The sequence below is a fragment of the Elephantulus edwardii genome, unplaced genomic scaffold (assembly GCF_000299155.1).
Source record: "Elephantulus edwardii isolate Elephantulus edwardi_28Jun2011 unplaced genomic scaffold, EleEdw1.0 scaffold00532, whole genome shotgun sequence".
In the NCBI taxonomy this organism is placed as follows: Eukaryota; Metazoa; Chordata; class Mammalia; order Macroscelidea; family Macroscelididae; genus Elephantulus; species Elephantulus edwardii.
Window position 1 is genome coordinate 44,889 of NW_006400282.1, and position 18,826 is coordinate 63,714.

At 42.1% G+C, this 18,826-nt stretch overlaps 1 protein-coding gene across 1 annotated transcript in view; it reads right to left on the bottom strand.

Annotated features, from left to right (window-relative positions):
- Positions 1–798: 798 nt before the first annotated feature.
- The window catches only part of FAM129A (family with sequence similarity 129, member A), a 156,956-nt gene continuing 138,928 nt past the window's right edge, over positions 799–18,826 (bottom strand). The window contains exons 12-14 of the mRNA XM_006903193.1: positions 16,204–16,311; positions 4,747–4,858; positions 799–1,967 (exon numbers count right to left, since the gene is read on the bottom strand). Coding sequence (XP_006903255.1) covers positions 799–1,967; positions 4,747–4,858; positions 16,204–16,311 — 1,389 coding nt within the window. The remainder of the gene's footprint in view (positions 1,968–4,746; positions 4,859–16,203; positions 16,312–18,826) is intronic.

Below are 18,826 nucleotides of genomic sequence, written 5' to 3' on the forward strand. Positions count from 1 at the left end.
GTTCAAATACTGTTTGTTTAATTAGTAGGCGTTAAGCTTGATCAGAGTTAAGTTTTTCCCCTGCACAGGCTAAGGTTGATTTGCAATGTTTGCAGGCTTAAACCTGCCAATCAAATTTTTATACCTCATTTGAATGTCCCCTAAAGGTGATTATTAATAAGGATCAGTAAGACTAATTAACACAATTAACTATTAATTTTGTAACAGAATTAATAATCAGTCCAGGCACTTTCACAGACCCTGAATCTCATCTGTTTCCTCTTAGCTTGTCTTGAGATCTTCTGGCATGATCAGCTCTGTGATCTGTAAACAGACTTGAGTGTTCTTCATTGTCGTGTAGCCTGACCATGGACGAATGCTGAGATAGTGACATTAGCATAGTGAACAGTGAAGCTGAACTTAGACATTTACATTCTTGAAAAAAAAAACCAACAAAACACCCCAAAACCCAAAAGCCTTAAAGTGCATTTGGAGACTGGACCACTAAAATGTGAAGAATGTTTTAAAACCATGCTCCTTACTGATTCTTGGTTCAAACTGTAACAATACTCCTTTCCCTCTACTACCCTCCACTAGCCTCTAACACCGAACTCTTCATTGTCTTAGTCATTCCTCTTAAAATGTGAAGGTGACAGTGTAGAACAGTTCAGTCCCACAGAGGTTTGCTACAGCGCTCATATCCTTATGTGCTGGTTCCTTGGCTTCATTATATAAAGGCAGGAAATAATAAAATGTTTTAAAGTCCCAAAGCCTTTTGATTGACCTTGTTCAAAGTAAGGCTTTTACCAATAGTCCTGTTCACTCCTCTGAAGGCTGCCCTGGGGAACTCTCCTGACCACCTTCTGTCTCCACCTCACCTCCATGTGCACCAACGCTGTCGGGGATGGGAGCACTTTCAACCACCCACTGGCATGCATGAACACTGGCAGCCTTAACGGTCTCTGACCCCATGCTGGCCTCGGCCTGGCCTGCACTGCTTTTCTCTTCCATGACTCTCTGCTCTCCAGAAGCCTTGCTGTCACTGAGACAGACATGGTCAGGACTTAAACTACAATCTTCTTGTGCATTGGCTTCACTCTCTAGGGCACGTGGGGACCCTTCTCCTTCTTCAAGCAGTGAGGCGGTCCTCCCTGTGAGCTCCTCCTCAGCAGACCTCTCAGCCTCCCCTTGCTCACCTGGGGGACCCACACAGCTGACCCCCTCAGCAAACTCTCCAGACTCTGACTGAGGAGCAGGGTTGCTTGCCTCTGGAGAACTCCCCAACTCTACCTCACTGGCCCTTTTGAGAAAAGGCTGGACTTCCTTTTCACTGACTTCACCTTCTTCACAGCCATCATGATGGGAGGCCTCATCAGCTTCTGTGTGGATCTGGATTTTTTCTTCTTCTCTCTCATCTTTTAGGGGCAAATGGGTCTCCTTGTTTGTATCTTTTTCAATCATGAGGGGTGACTCTACTGGCTCTTCTAACACAGATTCTACTGGTTCTTCAACTGTCACTGTCAACAATTTTCTGATCTCCTTCAAAGAGTCTGAGGCAGAGACAGATTCAGATTCTTCCGGAGTGGCGTTTTCTCCCTCTGGAGTCCCTCCTAACTTTAACTCTGTAGACTCTATACCTGAGGTTGCTTCCTGGTTCTCTGCAGCCACAAGATTCCCAGGGCCCTCCATGCTTGAAATCATCACCTGCTCCTCCCCTCCCGAGAGAAGGCTAGACACAGAGAGAGAAGTGCCTTCCTCTCCAGCCAGTGCACCAGAGGCCGCTGGCTGCTGCTTTTCCTCTGGCTCCTGGAACACTTCACTCCCTGGGGCTTCACTCTCCAGAACAGTAGAGGCTCTCCTGGCAGGGCTGGCCTGGTTTGACCCTGCAGGGGTCTTTAGATCAATTAAGCTGGACACGCTTTCACTGGGCAAAGCCATGTTGTCTTCAAATAAGTTGTGTTTCTTTAGGACAGCAGCTTCTTTTATCACTAAGAGAGACCAGAATACAAAAGATGACATTAACATGCTATAATGGTCTAGCTGGGTTATCTGATTTTATCCAGAGTCCAAACACCTCTCCCAGAGTCTCTCTGGCTATTTATCAATTTCAAGTGTCAGCTTACTCCCACCTTCCTTTCAGAGCCTTCCCTGGCCGCTGAAACCTGTAAATGTTTCCCAAATGCTGAAATCTCTATAGCACTCATTCATTCAACCAACAAATGCCTGCTGGCCATTCCTGTGGGCAAGGAGTTTGCCAGTAAAAAGGTTAGAGGTTTGGGTCCATGCAGAAGTGCCTAGGAAGAAAGGCCTGGCCATCCACTCCTGAAAAATCAGCCACTGGAAAGCCTACGGCACACAGCTCAGCTCCAACACACAAGTGGTTGCCTTTAGTCCTTCAACTCTAGTAAACTGGTTTATTATAGGTGAGCAAAAAGGTTAAGTACCCAGCTTCTAATCACGGACTCAATGGTTCAAAAGCACCAGAAACCCTGTGGAGAAAAGACATTGGGATTTGCTCTCATAAGGATAAGAAATCGTATGGGGCAGTTCTACTCTGGCTTATAGATTCTTCATGAGTCAGAATTGCCTCAGCAATACAAAATAACAGGCAGTGTAAAAATACAGTCTTTATTTTCAAAGAGCTCAAGGTCTAGAACTGTATCGTCTATATAAGTCATGGAAGCCTCTTTCCCATGGTACTGGTTACTAATACACGAGCCTCCAATTTGTCCACCCTGGCTGATACTCCTCCTGGGAAGCGGCAGGATCTACATATCTCTGCTTCTCACAGTGTCCAAGATAGTCTTGGATGCCCAGTGCTACTCAGTGTCACACATGGAGATGAGACAGACTGGTCGACCTGTACCCTAGTCAAAACCTGCACACATGTAGCTCAGCCTCAAAGGCCTTGGGAAGAGCTGTAACAGCAACTCTAAATAGAAAGTACAACACAGCTGGCATATTTGGTGGAGGCTGCAGCTGATCACTCTGGATGCAGAGCGCCCCACATTATCACACCCAAGGTGCACTATTCATGTCACAGCCTACATAGTCCTGTGAATTTGGTTTCATCATTTTCTGGTAGCTAACAGGACAGTATCCTGTTCTTAAAAAAAAAAAATACCCGTATACAGGCATAACTTCACTTTCCTACACTTCATGGATATTATATTTTTTTACAAATTCAAGGTCTGTGATAAGCCTGCATTGAGCAAGTCTGTTGGCCCCATTTTCCCCAAAAGCAGCGTGTGATCACTGCAGGTTTCTCTACCACATTTTGGTAATTCTCACAAAATTTCAAACTTTCCCATAATGCTATAGCAGACTTAGTAGACTTCAGTCCAGTGTTAACCTTCACTCAACTCATTGCCAACAAGCTGGAAATGACTCCTACCTGAGGTTTTCAAAGGATGCAAACTGCACGAAAAGCAACTGCCCATCTCTCTCCTGCGGAGCAGCTGGAGGATTCAAATTAACTGCCTTTGGGTTGGTAGTACAACTCCTTACCTACTAGGTCACCATAGCTCCAAATGTAACTTTTATATAGAGTGGAAAACAAAAGTATTCATGTGAGTTGCTCCATCATGGCATTTGCTTATATCTGGTGGTCTGAAAGCTAGCCTGCAACATTGCCAAAGTAGGCCTGTGTTGTGACAGATTTTCAACAGAAGACAGTAAAGTGTCCAGAAGAAAGAAACTTTCTTCTACTTCACCCAGAGGTGCTGTTCAGCCTGGAAACTGAAACAAAAGAGCCACTGAAGACGTCCTTCCATCCCTGTCTCATTGGATCCCCTTTGACTAGCTACAGTGACCTGGGGCTTGCGTTTGGCCTGTTTTCTTAGAGGCAAATTTTTGTGGTACTTCAGACTTTCTGCACAGAGACCAGGTGTGTTTCAGACCCAATCTGATAAGTATCCTATCAAGTTTTCCTATTCCAAGCAAGACTTAAGTCATAGGACAGTGGATAATAGAGTCCTAACAAGAGTCCTGGGTACTGTACCATCACCCTGTGTTTTCTGTCTGGCTGTGTGGAGGTGAGGAATGTGCTGAGACAGCAGATGGTCAGCCTGGTCACCAGAACCCTCTCCTCCTCCCTCTGGGAGAGGTCAGGAACCTGTGGTATTGAACAGCTTTTTGCTTTTGTCCTATCTGTAACAGTGAGTAAAAGGCAGCACTTTATTTGAATCTTAACTTGACCACTTTTCTGCTGAATGATCCTGGATTTATCTTCTTCTCATATGAAAGATGAAGCTTCATATTGTTATCTCATAGCATTATTGTTATTTGTATCAAAAGAAAAAATATCTAAAGGGAGCTCTGGTGGCCTAATGGATAAAGAGATACACTGCCAACCCAAAGGCAGGCAGTTCAATCCACCAGGTGGACAATCTCCTCTCATGCAATTACAGCCTCTGAAAATCCACTGGTGGGTCTTCTATGGGTTAGTTCTACCTTCATGGCACACAACAACAACAAAGGTGTGTACAAATCAGGAAAACTCCATCTTCTTTTTCTTCTGTCTCCCTAGTTCTCCAGTGTCAATTTCCTCCCCCATTTTCTGATTTAGTGATAAAATGCATGTGGCCTTATTGAGTCTCATTTCACAACAGCACTACCCTGTCTAAAGTTCCCCACTCCCATCACTGTAGAGTCAATTTTAATTCATAGTGGCCCTTGTAGGACCAGCAGAATTGCCCCTTAGGGTTCCCAAGACTGTAATCTTTACAGAAGTAAGACTGACATCAGCACGAGGTAAACCTTCCTTACCTTTCAGAGTTTCACCCAGGAGAGTCTGATATAAAATTTCCTCATAGACATTTTCAACCTGGATCATATTGGTATGATCTGAAAAGATGAACTGCTCATATTTCTGAAGTTCCTGGAGAACAAAGAAAACAGAGAAACAGGAAAAGACATGAGATGATTGTGGAAGAGATAATCAAAGGACAAATTACTACTCATGATCTTCCCCCGGGAGCTCATATGAGCAGGGCAATGTTGGTCCACAGGCAAAAGGACTGATATCCTCACTTTAACACTTTACTAGGTTCCGATTTGATCTAATTCACTGAGCTAAGCACCACATATGGCCTCGACACAGAGTTCTGTCCCTCTTTTTTTCATCATAACTAAAGAGCTTCCTTCCTCTTATTTTTTTTTCTCTATGGTAGTACTTCACAGAAGGATAAATGACATAAAAAAATAAAACACACAAATTTAAAAAGTACAGCTCAGTGGCTAAATATATCTGGGTCATGATAGGAACATTTCCACCATCATTCAACACCCCCCACCCTCTTTTCCAGTCTTAAAAGAGTTAAGATTTCTTTAGTTTCTATCACAAGAGGGTTTCCTTGTTTGTAAACTTTATATACTTGGAATTGTGTGCTCTTTTGTGGGTTTTTCTCCCTAGATTTTATTTCGTTTTTGCTGAGAATATGCACAGAGAAATTTCCCAATGTGACAGTTTCTGCAAGTGCAATTTAGTGACAGTGCTCACTGTCTTTGAGTTGTTCAATCATTCTTACCCTCCTTTTTTTAGTTGTTCCTCTCCCACTAACAGGAACTCACTGCTGTGTAAGATTTCATAGTTTTGGCTGTTTTGTTACTTTGATCCCATATAGATAGTTCTTAAAAGAGTATAATACTCAGTGAAAGTATTTTCCACTAGTTACAGAAGCAGGAGTGGCATCCACTTCCTAAACAACATGCCTCATTGGAAACTCACTGAACTTTGAGAAACGACAATAGCTATAGAAAGGTTTCAGTTATTTTTTTTTCCATAGGGTTGCTATGAGTCATGCTCAACTTGATGGCAATCAACAACAACGACAACAATGACAAGCTAAACTACCATTTGGTTTTAACAAGGTATTAGAATTTGTTTTAAAGTGTAAAGAGCACTGATTTCTGGGCTCCACAAACTCTAAAGTATATGAGAATGAGAATCTGAAAGGGAGCTCTGGTGGTCTCTAGTGTCAAGAAGCTGTGCTGCAATCCCAAAGGCACACAGTTCGAGGCCATCAGCTGCTCCACAGGAGAAGGATGGGTAGTCTCCTCCAGTGTGATTAACTGCCTCTGAAAAACTTGCTGGAGGGTCAGCTATGGGTCGGTTCCGACTCAATGGTACACAATAACTACAACAATAAGAATTTCAAATTAGGCATCCAATTTGAAGTCTTATATGGAATCTTTGATGAAAATGTTGACTTCATAGTAGCCAGGCACCACCCAGATCTTCTGGTCTCGTGACACAGGAAGCAGTTTCTCCAGGAGGCAACTGGCCACACACTGTGTATCCTCCTCCTAGTCCTCACTCTTCTGATGCTCTAAGTGAATAGAGACCAATTATCATGGCTTGGATGGTTGCTTACAAGCGTTTAATGCCCTAGGCACTGTGCAAAATTAACTAGGAGACAGAACAGAAGCACCGAACATGTTATTAGGTCAATTAATCATGATCCTAAACCTTTAAACCAAGGAAGCAAATCCCATGAGGTTTCTGGTTGTACATGAGCAGCCTCAGTAGCTACTCATTTTCCTTCTTGTTGTAAATATATTTATCACACGGCTTTTGTCAATTTCCCTTTTTACAGGTGTACAACTTAGTGAGAGATATTATAATAAATGGTTGTGCAACTCAACTCTTAATAAATTTGATTTTTCTATTACCACTAATCACAGGGGTTTTTTACCTCCCTGCTGCCCCTGGTAAGCACTAAGGAAATTTATTCTCTATACATTTGTCTTTTATTGTCTTTTTTATGTAAGTAAGGTCATACAGTATTTATTGTTCTGTAGTAGGCTTATTTCATTCAGCATAATGTCTTCAAATTCCATTATTACTGAGTACATATCAAGATTTAATTTTTCTTGCTGGATGAATGATATTCTGTTGTATGGATGTGTTTATTATAAATTTTGTTTATTTATTTGCCTGTTATTTTTACTTTTTAGCAATTACACATAGAATACATGTGTCTTTTAAAGTTTAGCCCATGAGCTCTTTGAATATATATATCCAGAAGTAAAACTGCTGGGTCATATGGTAATTGTAGATTTAATTTCACTTTTTACTTCCAGATGGCTTAGTGATAAGGAACTTCCTGGCCAACACATACGTATGTGGTTCAAATCCACCAGCTGCTCCACAGGAGAAAGATGAGTAATCTCCTCTACTGAGATTTATTGCCTCTGAAAACCCACTAACGTGTCAGCTATGAGTTGATTTCAACTTGAAGGTATTCAACAATCACAACAACAAGGAATTACCACACCATTTTCCACAAAGATGCTATCATTATGTATTGCCACCAGCAATAGATGATGTGCTATGTGTTCCTGAGTCAGCACTGACGCATAGTTGACCCTCCAGTGGGTTTTCAGAGACTGTAAATTATATGGGAGGGGACTGCCCATCTTTCTCATGCAGAACAGCTGGTAGAGTAGAACCGCGTACCTTTGGGTTAGCAAAACCACTCCTTACCATTAGGTCACCAGAATTCCCTCCAGCAACAGATAAGGGTTCCAATTTCCTTACATCCTCACCAACAATAGTTATTGTTATAGTTTTTCCCATCTTAGCCATTCTAGTAGAATTAAAGTGGTATCTCATTGTGGTTTTTATATGCATCTTTCTTATGGCTATTGACATTGAGCATCTTTTCATGTGTTTGCTGGCCACTTAAATGTCATTTTTGGTTAAATGTCTACTTATATCCTTTTTCCATTTAATTATTGGGATTTTGTTACCTTTTTGGTTTTAGGTTGTCAACGTTTTATACATACACACACACACACAAATATTGGATTTAGATTCTTATTGGATATACAGTATCTAAAGGTATCCTCCTAGACTATATAGCTTATCTCTTCATTTTTAAAAAATGAATTCTTTTGATAAAGCAAAATTTTTTATTTTTCTGAAATTTTATTTATTTACTTTACCTTTTGCTGTTTGTGCTTTTATTATATTAATTAACTCACTTATAGAAAAAAAAGATAATCCTGACAGTGTTACCTTCACATTTTCTTTTAAGAGTTTTATGGATTGTGATTTTTTTTATGGTTTTACTTTGCACAGGTAAGTCCTTAATCTATTTTGAATTTGTTTTTGTGGATGGTATCAGGTGTCTCTCTGGAGACTAAGGTGCACCTGATACAGGCCATATGGTCTTTGTAATCACTTGTTATGCATCAGAGAGTTGGACAATGACTAGTGAAGATAGAAGGAGAATTGATGCCTTTGAGCTGTGGTGCTGGAGAAAAGTACTGAATGTACCCTGGACTGCCAAGGAATCAAACAAATTCATCCTGGAGAGGGTTAAACCAGGCTACTCCTTGGAGGCAAGGATTATGGGGCTTCGTCTGACATACTTTGGACATGTTGTAAGGAGAGACAGGTCCTTGGAGAGGGACATCATGCTGGGTAGAGTGGAGGGACAGCGCAGGAGGGGAAGACCCTCTATGAGGTGGATTGATTCAGTGACTGGGGTAATCGGGATGGGTGTGTCAGAGGCAATGGAATTGGCACAGTTTAGGGCTGTCGTACATGGGGTCGCTATGACTCGCAAGCGACTCGACGGCACACAACAACAACAACAACAACAACATGAGGAGGCATGGGCTCTGTTTTATTTTTCTTTGTGGGGCCACTTCCCCAGGTCATGGCAGCTGTCCTTGACTTGTGTGTCTGGAAGGAGAAGAAGGGACTATCTGAGAGATGATTTTCCTGCTATAGGTGACTAACTGTTAATTCATTAATTCTTGCCTGTCTGGAGTTCCCTGTTTTGTTCAGCTTCCTGACTCAGAGTTTCTTATAGCTGAGTGCCATTTCCCATAATTGTGAGAGAGGGTCAGAATGATGATCTGTTTAAGCTGTCATTTTCCCAGAATTCTCTCTTCCTTGTATCTTATTAAAAAAACAATCCATTTGTGTTGGTGTATGTATAAATAGCTTATTCATTGTATAGATAAATAAAAATTCTTTTTCAAATTGTTTTTTTCTTTTATATTGTGGGTTTCTTCCCCCCCCCCCATAATCATCACACCAACAAAGACGTACATGAACACATGTAGGCCAGCTACATCACGCCTCATGTGCAATATGCCCCCTTTTAGATAATTAACTGCTAACTTGCCCATCCTTCTCAAGCCAGTACTCCAAGGGAACAAGTTCGTCCCTTTTGCTGAAGCATCCTTTGTTCAACTTGGAAACTTGGAGCATCTGCATCCATAAGCAAAGCCCAGTCCAGATCAAACCATCAGGTTGCAGCCAACTATCCTAACTCCCAGTAACGGACATCTTCTCTTCATCTTCTTGGCTTTCTGGTCAACCCCTACTTAGCCATTTGTGGTTGGTTCAAACGGGTATCAATGCCAGGCTTAGAAGTCCATGTTTCTCCCTGAATTCCAGACTTGTTGGTCTCCTCACTCAGCTGTAGTTCCCACATGGGGTCAAGTCAACAAGCCAGCAGTCCTCACGATTCCAGGCTCCTCAAGCCTTCCACGCCTTCCTTGCTCACCCACACATCTATGTGTGCTGGTTGAGCAGCGCTGAAAGAGCACATCCAAGCTCAGCCTGTTTCTCCACTGTTGTATTCTTCCTACTTCCACTCCTGTGGTCTAGGTGATTGTTGTGAGTGAGCACAGTCCTCCCTCAAGTTTTGCAAGGCCCTCTGATAGGCACCAACTTTACCGTGCCTCAGATTAAAATTCTTTATCCATTCTTCTGTTGATGGACCTTGAGAGAATTCTACTTTTAAAAATGTATATGGCTGCCATGAACTCTTTGACATGTTTTCTTGTGGATTTAAGCAATCATTTCTTTTGATATATACACAGTTGTGACATTACTGGGTCATAGGGTAGGGGTCTCTCTCTCTCTCTCTCTTTTCTCCTTCTCCTTCTTCTTCTTCTTCTCTCTCTCATTGTTGTTAAATCAGAACCAACTCATGGCTAGTTTCTGAGTGCATAGGAGGAGATTTTTCATCTTTCTTCCACAGAGCCACTGAGGGATTTGAATGACCAGAGAGACATGACCTTTGAGTTAACAGCACAATTCCCTACAGACTATGCCACCAGAGCTGCCTCAGAGTAGTGGTATTACTAACTTAATGAGACTGAGGACCTTTTTCAGGTTAGGAGGATCAATTCTTCAGAACTTTCTCATTCCCTTCAATAGGCCCTGACACGAATTCCCTCTAAGACAGACCAGAAACACACATGGTAAAAATCCCTTAACCCATCCTGCTTGCTTAAGCTTTCCCAAATGGTTTGCCTGTTATTAGCTAAAAGACAGGGTAAGGATTTAAATGTACTAAATCATATCCCGAGATTAATCTGGTAATTCTGGAACTTAGTGGTGCCGGAAGAGGGTTTCCCAACATGTGGCTATTAGATAGAGAGTTGGGATTTAGCTGTGTCTTTGGCCTGGAGGGGCAAGATTTACAGCCACTGCAGTCAGACAAGTCTCAGTGCTAGAATTTGGGGGTGTTATAGTTCAGGACAAGCGGCTCTTCTGGCCTAGTGGTAAGAGGCTGCATTGCATTCCCAAAGATATGCAGTTCGAAACCACCAGCTGCTCCATAGGAGAAGGATGGGCAGTCTCTTCCCGTGCAATTGAGTGTTTCTGAAAACCTGCTGGAGGGTCAGTTATGGGTCGATTCTGACTCTGTGGCACTAAAAAACAAGAACATAGTTCAAGACCAAATTACAACAGCCAAGATTGGTGTGGTTTTGTTTGGTTTTTGTTTTGTTTTGTTTTGTTTTGGGGTTTTTTTTATACCCACCCATGAAATAGGTCAAAGAATGGGACTAGTATGAATCTCAACATTCCAAGAAGGTCTTTGGGACTTGGCTGGCACACAGATGAGTACTGTGTGTAGTATCACGTCTGGAGCACATAAGTCAGCTATAAGATGCTGGGCAAACCATGCTACTGCTCTGGGCCTCCATCTCATGCCTGGGCGAACCTCTCATATTCCCTGTGTGATTCCCACTGCCGATTGTTATTCATTCTTCAGGATAAGGTCCAGATTTAACTCTGGCATGTCCTCCCTGACCCGATAGCAGAGGTGAAGCAACCCTCTTGGGCTCCTGCTTCACTCTTCTCCATCAGGCCACTGCAGTGCTCACCACACGGCTGAGTGCCTTCTGTTTCCTGCCACTGGGCTGTAAATTCCAAAACAGTGGGGCACTCACCTGGCAAAATGCCTGGGTCTGTTTGATACATATTTAATGATTGCAGAAGAAATAAAAAGTAACTCTTTAGAATTTGAACCCACTAAATTGTTCTGTGGAAAGGAATAATTTCTAGGGTTGTTCATATTGCTGAGGTGTGCTCAACTTTATAAAAATAGCTTTTCTATTTTGAACTAGACAATGAATAAGGATGGTAAAAGAAAAATTGATACTTTTGATTTGTGGTGTTGGAAGAGAGTACCATGGACTCCCCCAAGAGAATACTTATATATGTCTTGGAGAGGGGAAGCCAGATTGTTCCTTGGGAGCAAGGATTGGTGAAGCCTCATCTCACATACTTTGGGCATGATGGTAGGGAGAGGCTATTCTTTGGAGAAGGACATCATGCTTGGAAAGGTGGAGGGATGGAAAAGGAGAGAAAGAACTTCAAGCAGGTGGATTGACACAGTGCTGGCTACAATAGACTCGAGTGGTCAGGGATTGTGAGGTTGGCATAGTATAGGACAGGGGACAGAGCTATTGCGATGGCGTCTACTACTAATAATTAAGAACTGAAGCAGCTGTAACATTTTTAATCACTTGAACCAATTTAATGGAAATCATCAAGGGTAAGTCTTGGGAATCTGATTTGTTGTTTTTGTTGTTGTTAAATCTCCTCAAGCTAGTCTAAGTGCAGCTAGGATGGAGAACCACAGAGCTTGAAAGCTGCTACTTTAAGGACTCAGGGTAGGAATACTTTAGCAAAATAAAGCTTCCTCTTATAAAGCATCTAATCCCCTAATCTATCTAGTCTTTAAATCAGAATTTTTAAAAATCTTAATATCTTTCATTACTGAGAACTCTGGGTCATCGTCTTTTTTGAAAGTAAACTCTATTAAAAATCCCAAGAGTTTCTTGTATATGGGACACGATTCACTCTGCTAATACACTGAAAGTTGAGAGCAGATTAGACAAAGGTCCTTCCTCACTCTTCTCATCACAGGAGAGATGTGTAAGAATGGGGTGGTAGTGTCTTGTCTAACTTCATGAGGTGAGAGGATCATCAGCATCAGGTTAGCCTGGTTCCTATGAGGCACGGGTCCAACACACCTCTACCCTCCAGCCTTTTTACCAATTCTGATAGCAATCATCCCTTTCTCAGCACTCTACTTATCTGCTGGATTCACTGACTCATTGCAAAAGCCACAGAGAGCTCACAGATTATTGTTTATCAGGCAAGTAGCAAAGAACCCCTGGGGGTATAGTAGGTTAAGTATACCAAAAGATAAGCAATTCAAGTTCACTACCCTTTTGAAGAAAAAGACATTTCGCTCTAAATAAAATTCATAGCCTCAGACATTGGGTGGAGGGTGGCTACATGTTGGCTACAGGTTATACAGTTCACGCTCAGAATCATCAGGCTACAATTTAGGATCAGGATTAGGAAACACATAGGCAAAGTCCCCTTTGTTCAGTACAGGGCAGCCCTTTCAGCACCTTCTGCTATGCAAAGCTATTTTTAGTCATGCAAGGAAAGGTTTCACTTGGCACCCTGAAGACAGGCTATGCAGGGATCCCTAAGAACAGGGCTCTCTCAGCCACCTCAGGACAGACCTTCTCTCAGCTCTCAGCCCTTAGTTTTGCTCATGCCTGGCCTGTGTCCTGCTTGGGCACATGTTACTAAAATCTTTAGCTTTGCCTGAGATGTCCCACTCTCCCAGGAAACCTTCTGCCTGGGGCTCTCAGTTGTCTCACTCTGTGAGCTGGAGAGTCCACTCTTGATTATGTTTAATTCTTCAGAACCCGGTCCAGGCATAACTCAAGGAAGTGCTCCCGGACCACAAAGCAGAGTTGAGAAAAACTTCCGGACTCTGGCTTAACTCTAAGGCTACTGTAGCACTCAGCCGAGCTCCTAGTCCTACCCAGACACTTCTCCGTTCGTTCGGATTCTCAGCTGCTTCTGCCATGTCTGCTTGCAGCTCTCACTTAATCACTCCCTCTTTACCCTTCCCTTCCCTTCCCCTCCCCCACTTCCTTACCTTCACTTCCTTCCCTTCCTCCCTTCCCTCTCTCCTCTATCTCTCCTCTCCACTTTCCCCCTCTCGCAGCCCCCCTCCACCCCCATCTCCTGGGCCTAGGAAGGTCTCAGGACCTCAAGCCCAAAAGAGGTGCTCCATTCCTAGCTCTTCCTTCTTGATGGTAGTGAGGTTCCCCTTCCTGCCTCAGGGAAGGCTCACTCTATGCCTAGCAGGATGCACAATACTCCACCTTGCTCATTAGGATTCCATGCAACTTATTTTGCACCATGAGCTGTCTGTTTAATTCTCTGGGTGGGCCACAAACTTTTTATTTGCATAGTTCTATCCAATCACTTTGTAGAAGTTACAAGATGGTGCATGTCCAGAAGGGCCATATTAAACATTCACTGCACCACAAGGTAGTTGTGAGGTACCTGAATTAGCTTTTAGACTGATAGAAAAAAACATATGAAGCAGAACATCTGTAGACATCAACATCCTGTGGTGGACTGAGGCATCATTTGGGCTCCTAAATATTTTCTATCCTAAGCCAAAGGCTATGGTTTTTATGGATGCTTTTAGGTTTGGTTTTGGGTGTTTTTCCCCACTTTACAATGTGGTATAGTCAATTTTGGAGCTAATTATCTTCTCCAATAAAGGTTTCAGTTCTTTGTTTTCTGCAAGTAAAATTGTGTCATCTGCATAATGCAGGTTGTTGAGTAGTTCTCCAACCCAAAAGCCATATTCTTCTTTACACAGTCAATGTGACCAGAGTGCTCCGTAGAGAAAAATACACCAAAATCTTTATCTTACACACTTTGTACATGTTGCCAGGAGGAGCAAGTTCTTAAAAACAACAACAACAACACCCTGACATCATGCTCAGAAAAGCAGAGATGACTCTGCTTTAAAAGAGATGAAAAAGAGAGGAAGACCCTCATCAAGATAGATTGACCCTGACTGCACAGGGAGTCAAGTTCAAGTTCACAAGGAGCTTGAACACAGTGATGATGGTGTAGATATGGCAGAATTGCGTGAGATGTTAATCTGTTGTCCAGAATGTCTCTATGAGTCATTAATCAAGGTCATCTAACAACAACAAGGTCAAAGGACAAAGAGATAGACATGTTCTTTATTCCTTTGGCTTGGCAAACCCTTTTCTCTTAAGGAAATATGCTCCTAGAAATAAATACCATATCCTCGGTTTGCTTGTGTGGCACTTAGGTAGTAAAATGGTTTTAAGCATTTGGCTGCTGCCAAAAGGCTGGTGTTCGAGTCTACGAGCCACTGTTAAGACAGAAAGGTGTAGTCTGCATCTGCAGAAATCACAGCTTGGGAAACCTTATGGAGCAGTTCTACTTTGTCCTTTAGGATACTATGGGTCATAATCAACTCAGTGGCAACGGTTGGTGCTTAGATATGCCTGTGACTAGCTGAAAAAATAGCGCATGCAAAGGGTTTTAATGTTCTAATGCTTAGAGAGGCTCTAAACCACCAAAAAGTCCTTTAAAAAAATCTAAACACAATGTATATCACTGGTTTTATCATAATGCACATGAATAAAGCACGGTGTATATAAATGATTGTAGGCAAATCAATAAAGCTTTTTTAAAAACCTTCTTTAACATTTGCTATAAAAAGAAACAGATCTTCCAGGTGTTCACACACATAAATCAATTCTGAAATATAAAACTACTAGGAATAGTTAATTAAGTAATAATAGTAATAAACCACTTACTGTGTGACTCTTGTACTATAAATGAACATGGGCTGGTTTTATATTGAGAGATACCAGCTTTGTGATTTGGGCCCATTACTTAACCCATCAGCTCCCTCCTCTGTACAATGAAGATATTAATGTTATCTCCTCATAGAGTTGTTGCATTGAGACAATTCATATCAAGTGTTTACCACAATGCCTAGCATGTGGTAAATACTTATCAAATATGAATTGTATCATTCCAATCTTCGATTCTAGGAGTCCTTACATGATACAAAGGATACAAAGAGTTAAGTGCTAAACTATTAGTCAAAAGGCTGGAGTTTAAACTCCTAGAGGAACCTTGAAAGAAAGGCCTCGTGTTCTGCTTTTAAATGGTCACAGCCCTGAAAGCCCCATGGGGCAGCTCTGCTCCAAACATGGGGTTGTTCGAAAGGATTAGACACTAACTAATAATATTTCTCCATCTTAATCCTTACAAATACACTCAGATCATTTAAATTCATTGATACTGAGTTTTCAAAGGCAGTAGAACAATGATTTCTGGAATAACACAACAAAGTATTAATATATCCATTTTACAGAGAAAAAAAAGAATCTAGGCTAACAGAGGAAAAGTGACTTCACCAACGCTCCCAACCACACACAGGGAGGAGCCAAGATTTGGACTCAGATCTTTGCTTTTCACTTTGGGCGAGTGGACTTTGCTTCTTGTAAGATTATACCTTGGAAACTCTATGGGTCAGTTCTCTGTCCAACAGGGTCTCTCTGAGTCAGAGCTGTCTGGACAACAACTACCTTGAGTGTTTTGTTTTAACAAGACACATATCCTAATAGTATCCTTCTATGATAAGCTGTAGGTGTTTTCCTGGCAGTCAAGTTCAAGAGCATACATTGGGCCCTTTGACCCATTCTCCTATGAAGACTTGATATTGTCAATGCTCTACTTCCACTCTTAGTTTGATTAAGACTCTTAGCATTATGCTTTGCAAGTATGTACAGATCAAGGGTCAGCAAAATTGATCAGCTGCTTCTTCCTGTAAAGAAACTTTTCTTGGAACACAGCATGCTCATTTGTTTACATTGTTTGTAAATGTGCTACATATTGTCTATGGCTGCTTTCCTGCTGAATATGGTGAACCAGACTATGAGGTTAACCTGCCAAACCGGAAATATTTACCCTCTGACTTCTTACAGGAAAAGTTGGCTAGACTAGTCTACTGTTTGCAAGCACATCCTATCAAAAGAACTTGTGTGGATTTCACAGCTAATGAGAGCAGACTCTGGAGTAGTCCAGTCCCTTACTGGTTTGCACGTGGATGCCAGGGCCTTCTGCACGGTGGGAAGTGTGATTTGAACCAGAGCTTCTTGAAATATCTTCTTCCGGATGGTACTGCTGTCATAATCGTATTGCTGTCAATACAGAGACAAAAACATATGCTAAATAGAAATACTGCAATCTGTTAACTTTTGCTTAAACAACAACAAAAAACCAAACCACACACACAAAAAAACCCCTCAGCCACCCACTTCATTTTTCCTTTTCTTTCCCCCTAACTTCTCAGGATTCCTGTGGTGTTTATTTTCCAAAGACTCAGGGATTCTTTCTATATAGTTCCCTTACATTACAGATGGAGATGGTTGTTGTTATGTGCCATCGAGTCGCTTGCGACTCATAGTGACCCTATATACAAGAGCCCTAAACGCCGTTCTATCCTGTGCCAACCTCGCTGTCCCAAACACATTCATTCCCACCACTCCACTCACAGACTCGATCCATCTCATCGAGGGTCTTCCTCTCCTGTGCCGTCCCTCCACTCTCCCAAACATGATGTCCCTCTCTAAGGACCAGTCCCTCCTTGCAACTTGCCCAAAGTACGTCAGACGAAGCTTCAGAATCCTTGACTCCAGGGAACATTCTGGTTTCACCCTCTCCAGGACAAACCTGTTTGTTCTCCTAGCAGTCCATGGTATATTCAACTCTTCTCCAGCACCACAATTCAAAGGCATCAATTCTCTTTCTATCATCCCTATTCACTGTCCAACTCTCCGATGCATAGCACGTAATTGCAAAGACTATAGCCTAGATCAGGCACACCTTAGTCTCCAGCTTGACGTTGCTGCACTTCAGTACTCTTGAGAGGTCCCTCACAGCTGACTCTTCCAATTCAATTCGTCTCCTGATTTCCTGGCTGCTGTTACCAAGAGTGTTGACTGTGGAGCCAAACAAACTAAAACTGTTAACTATCTCAATCTCTTCACCATCTATACTGATGCTGCCAATTGGCCCAGTGGTGAGAATCTTTGTTTTCTTCATATTGAGCTTCAAACCATATTGAAGACTGCAGTCCTTGACCTTCTGCAGCAAGCGCTTCAGGTCCTCTTCAGTTTCAGCAAGCAGGGTTGTGTCATCTGCATGCAGGTTGTTGATGATTCTTCCACCAATCCTGATGCCACACCCCTCCTCGTACAGCCCAGCATCTCGGATGATTGAAAAGGTATGGAGACAAAATAAATCCCTGACAGACCCCTTTCCTGCTTTTGAACCACCCAGTGTCTCCTTCTCTGTTCTGATGACTGCCTCTTGCTCCAAGTATAGGTTTCACATAATCACAATCAAATGTTCTGGGATTCCCATTCTTCTCAGAGTCAGTGATAGCTTGTTAAAAATCCACACAGTCAAAAGCCTTTGCATAGCCAATGAAGCACAGATAGACATTCTTCTGGCATTCTCTGCTTTCTGCCAAGATGCTTGATAATAATTAATCTCTTCTCTCCTTCTATGGATCTGGAAACTGAAGCAAGATCAAAGCCGAGTGACTTCTATGTTACAAAGAAAATGGGGGATAGAACTGGGACTTGAGTTTATATTTTTCTCCTCTCTCTCAGGGGCACGTACACAGGAGCCAGGATTGTTTACTTCTTTCCCTCTACATCTTGAAAGCAGGGCAAAGCGGACAAGGGGAAGGGGAGAGAAAGGGGAGAAAGAAATTGTGCAAAAAGAAATGATTTTTTTTTTAAAGTGAACCAGGCAGGGGCAGGGAAGGAACATGTACAACAATGAATGAATGAAAATCCAACATTTCTGTAAACTTTCATTAAAATCACAAAATAAAAATTATATTTAAGAAAAAAAGCAGGGTAGAGTGTTCTAATGATTTCCTCCAAGGAAGAGAGGGTCTGGCTTTTAGCTCCATAAACAATGTGACATTAGCTTAAGACATTTAGTATCTAGATGGGGAAGATTGTATTTATTATTGACTGAAGATTCAAACTTAGAGTTTTGAGTTTATATACTCCTTTAAGGGGATCAAAGAGAAATGAGAACACAGTTGCAGATGTGTGAGCAAAATGGCCAGAAAAGGCATTTACACTGAGAAAGGCAGCCTGGGGCAAAATTATAGCTCTAGTAAAACCATCAGAGGCTATTCATGCAAGAAGGTTATGACATAACATCAACAGGGACAGGAATTTCCCCCCCAACATACAAAAGTATATTCTTTCAAGGAAGCATGTCCAGAGGTGAAATGGCTCCTCTGAGAAGCAGAAAGTGTCCTGATATGTCTAAGTACAAGACGGATCACTGATGGCAAGAACACTGCTTCCAAATCAACATGAAGATGAACTAAGACCATTTCAACTCCCTGTCTAACTTGAGCTTTTTCTAATCTGAGCTATTGCTAGTTGACTGTTTCCTCCCTTCATATTTTAATGCTTTTAATGCTTTCTTCTTTTATCTCTGCACTGAAGAATTCAATAGTGACCTTGTTTCTTCCTCACAACTCTACTGTACACAAATTACTGCTTTAAATCCCAAGTGATTTGGTTGCCAGAGATTCCCCTCTGCCTGTGAATCATCCAGACCGAGAACAAGCCAGACATGCAGGGACGACTCCTCCCAAAAGTCTCTGAAGGTTTTGATCTTCTG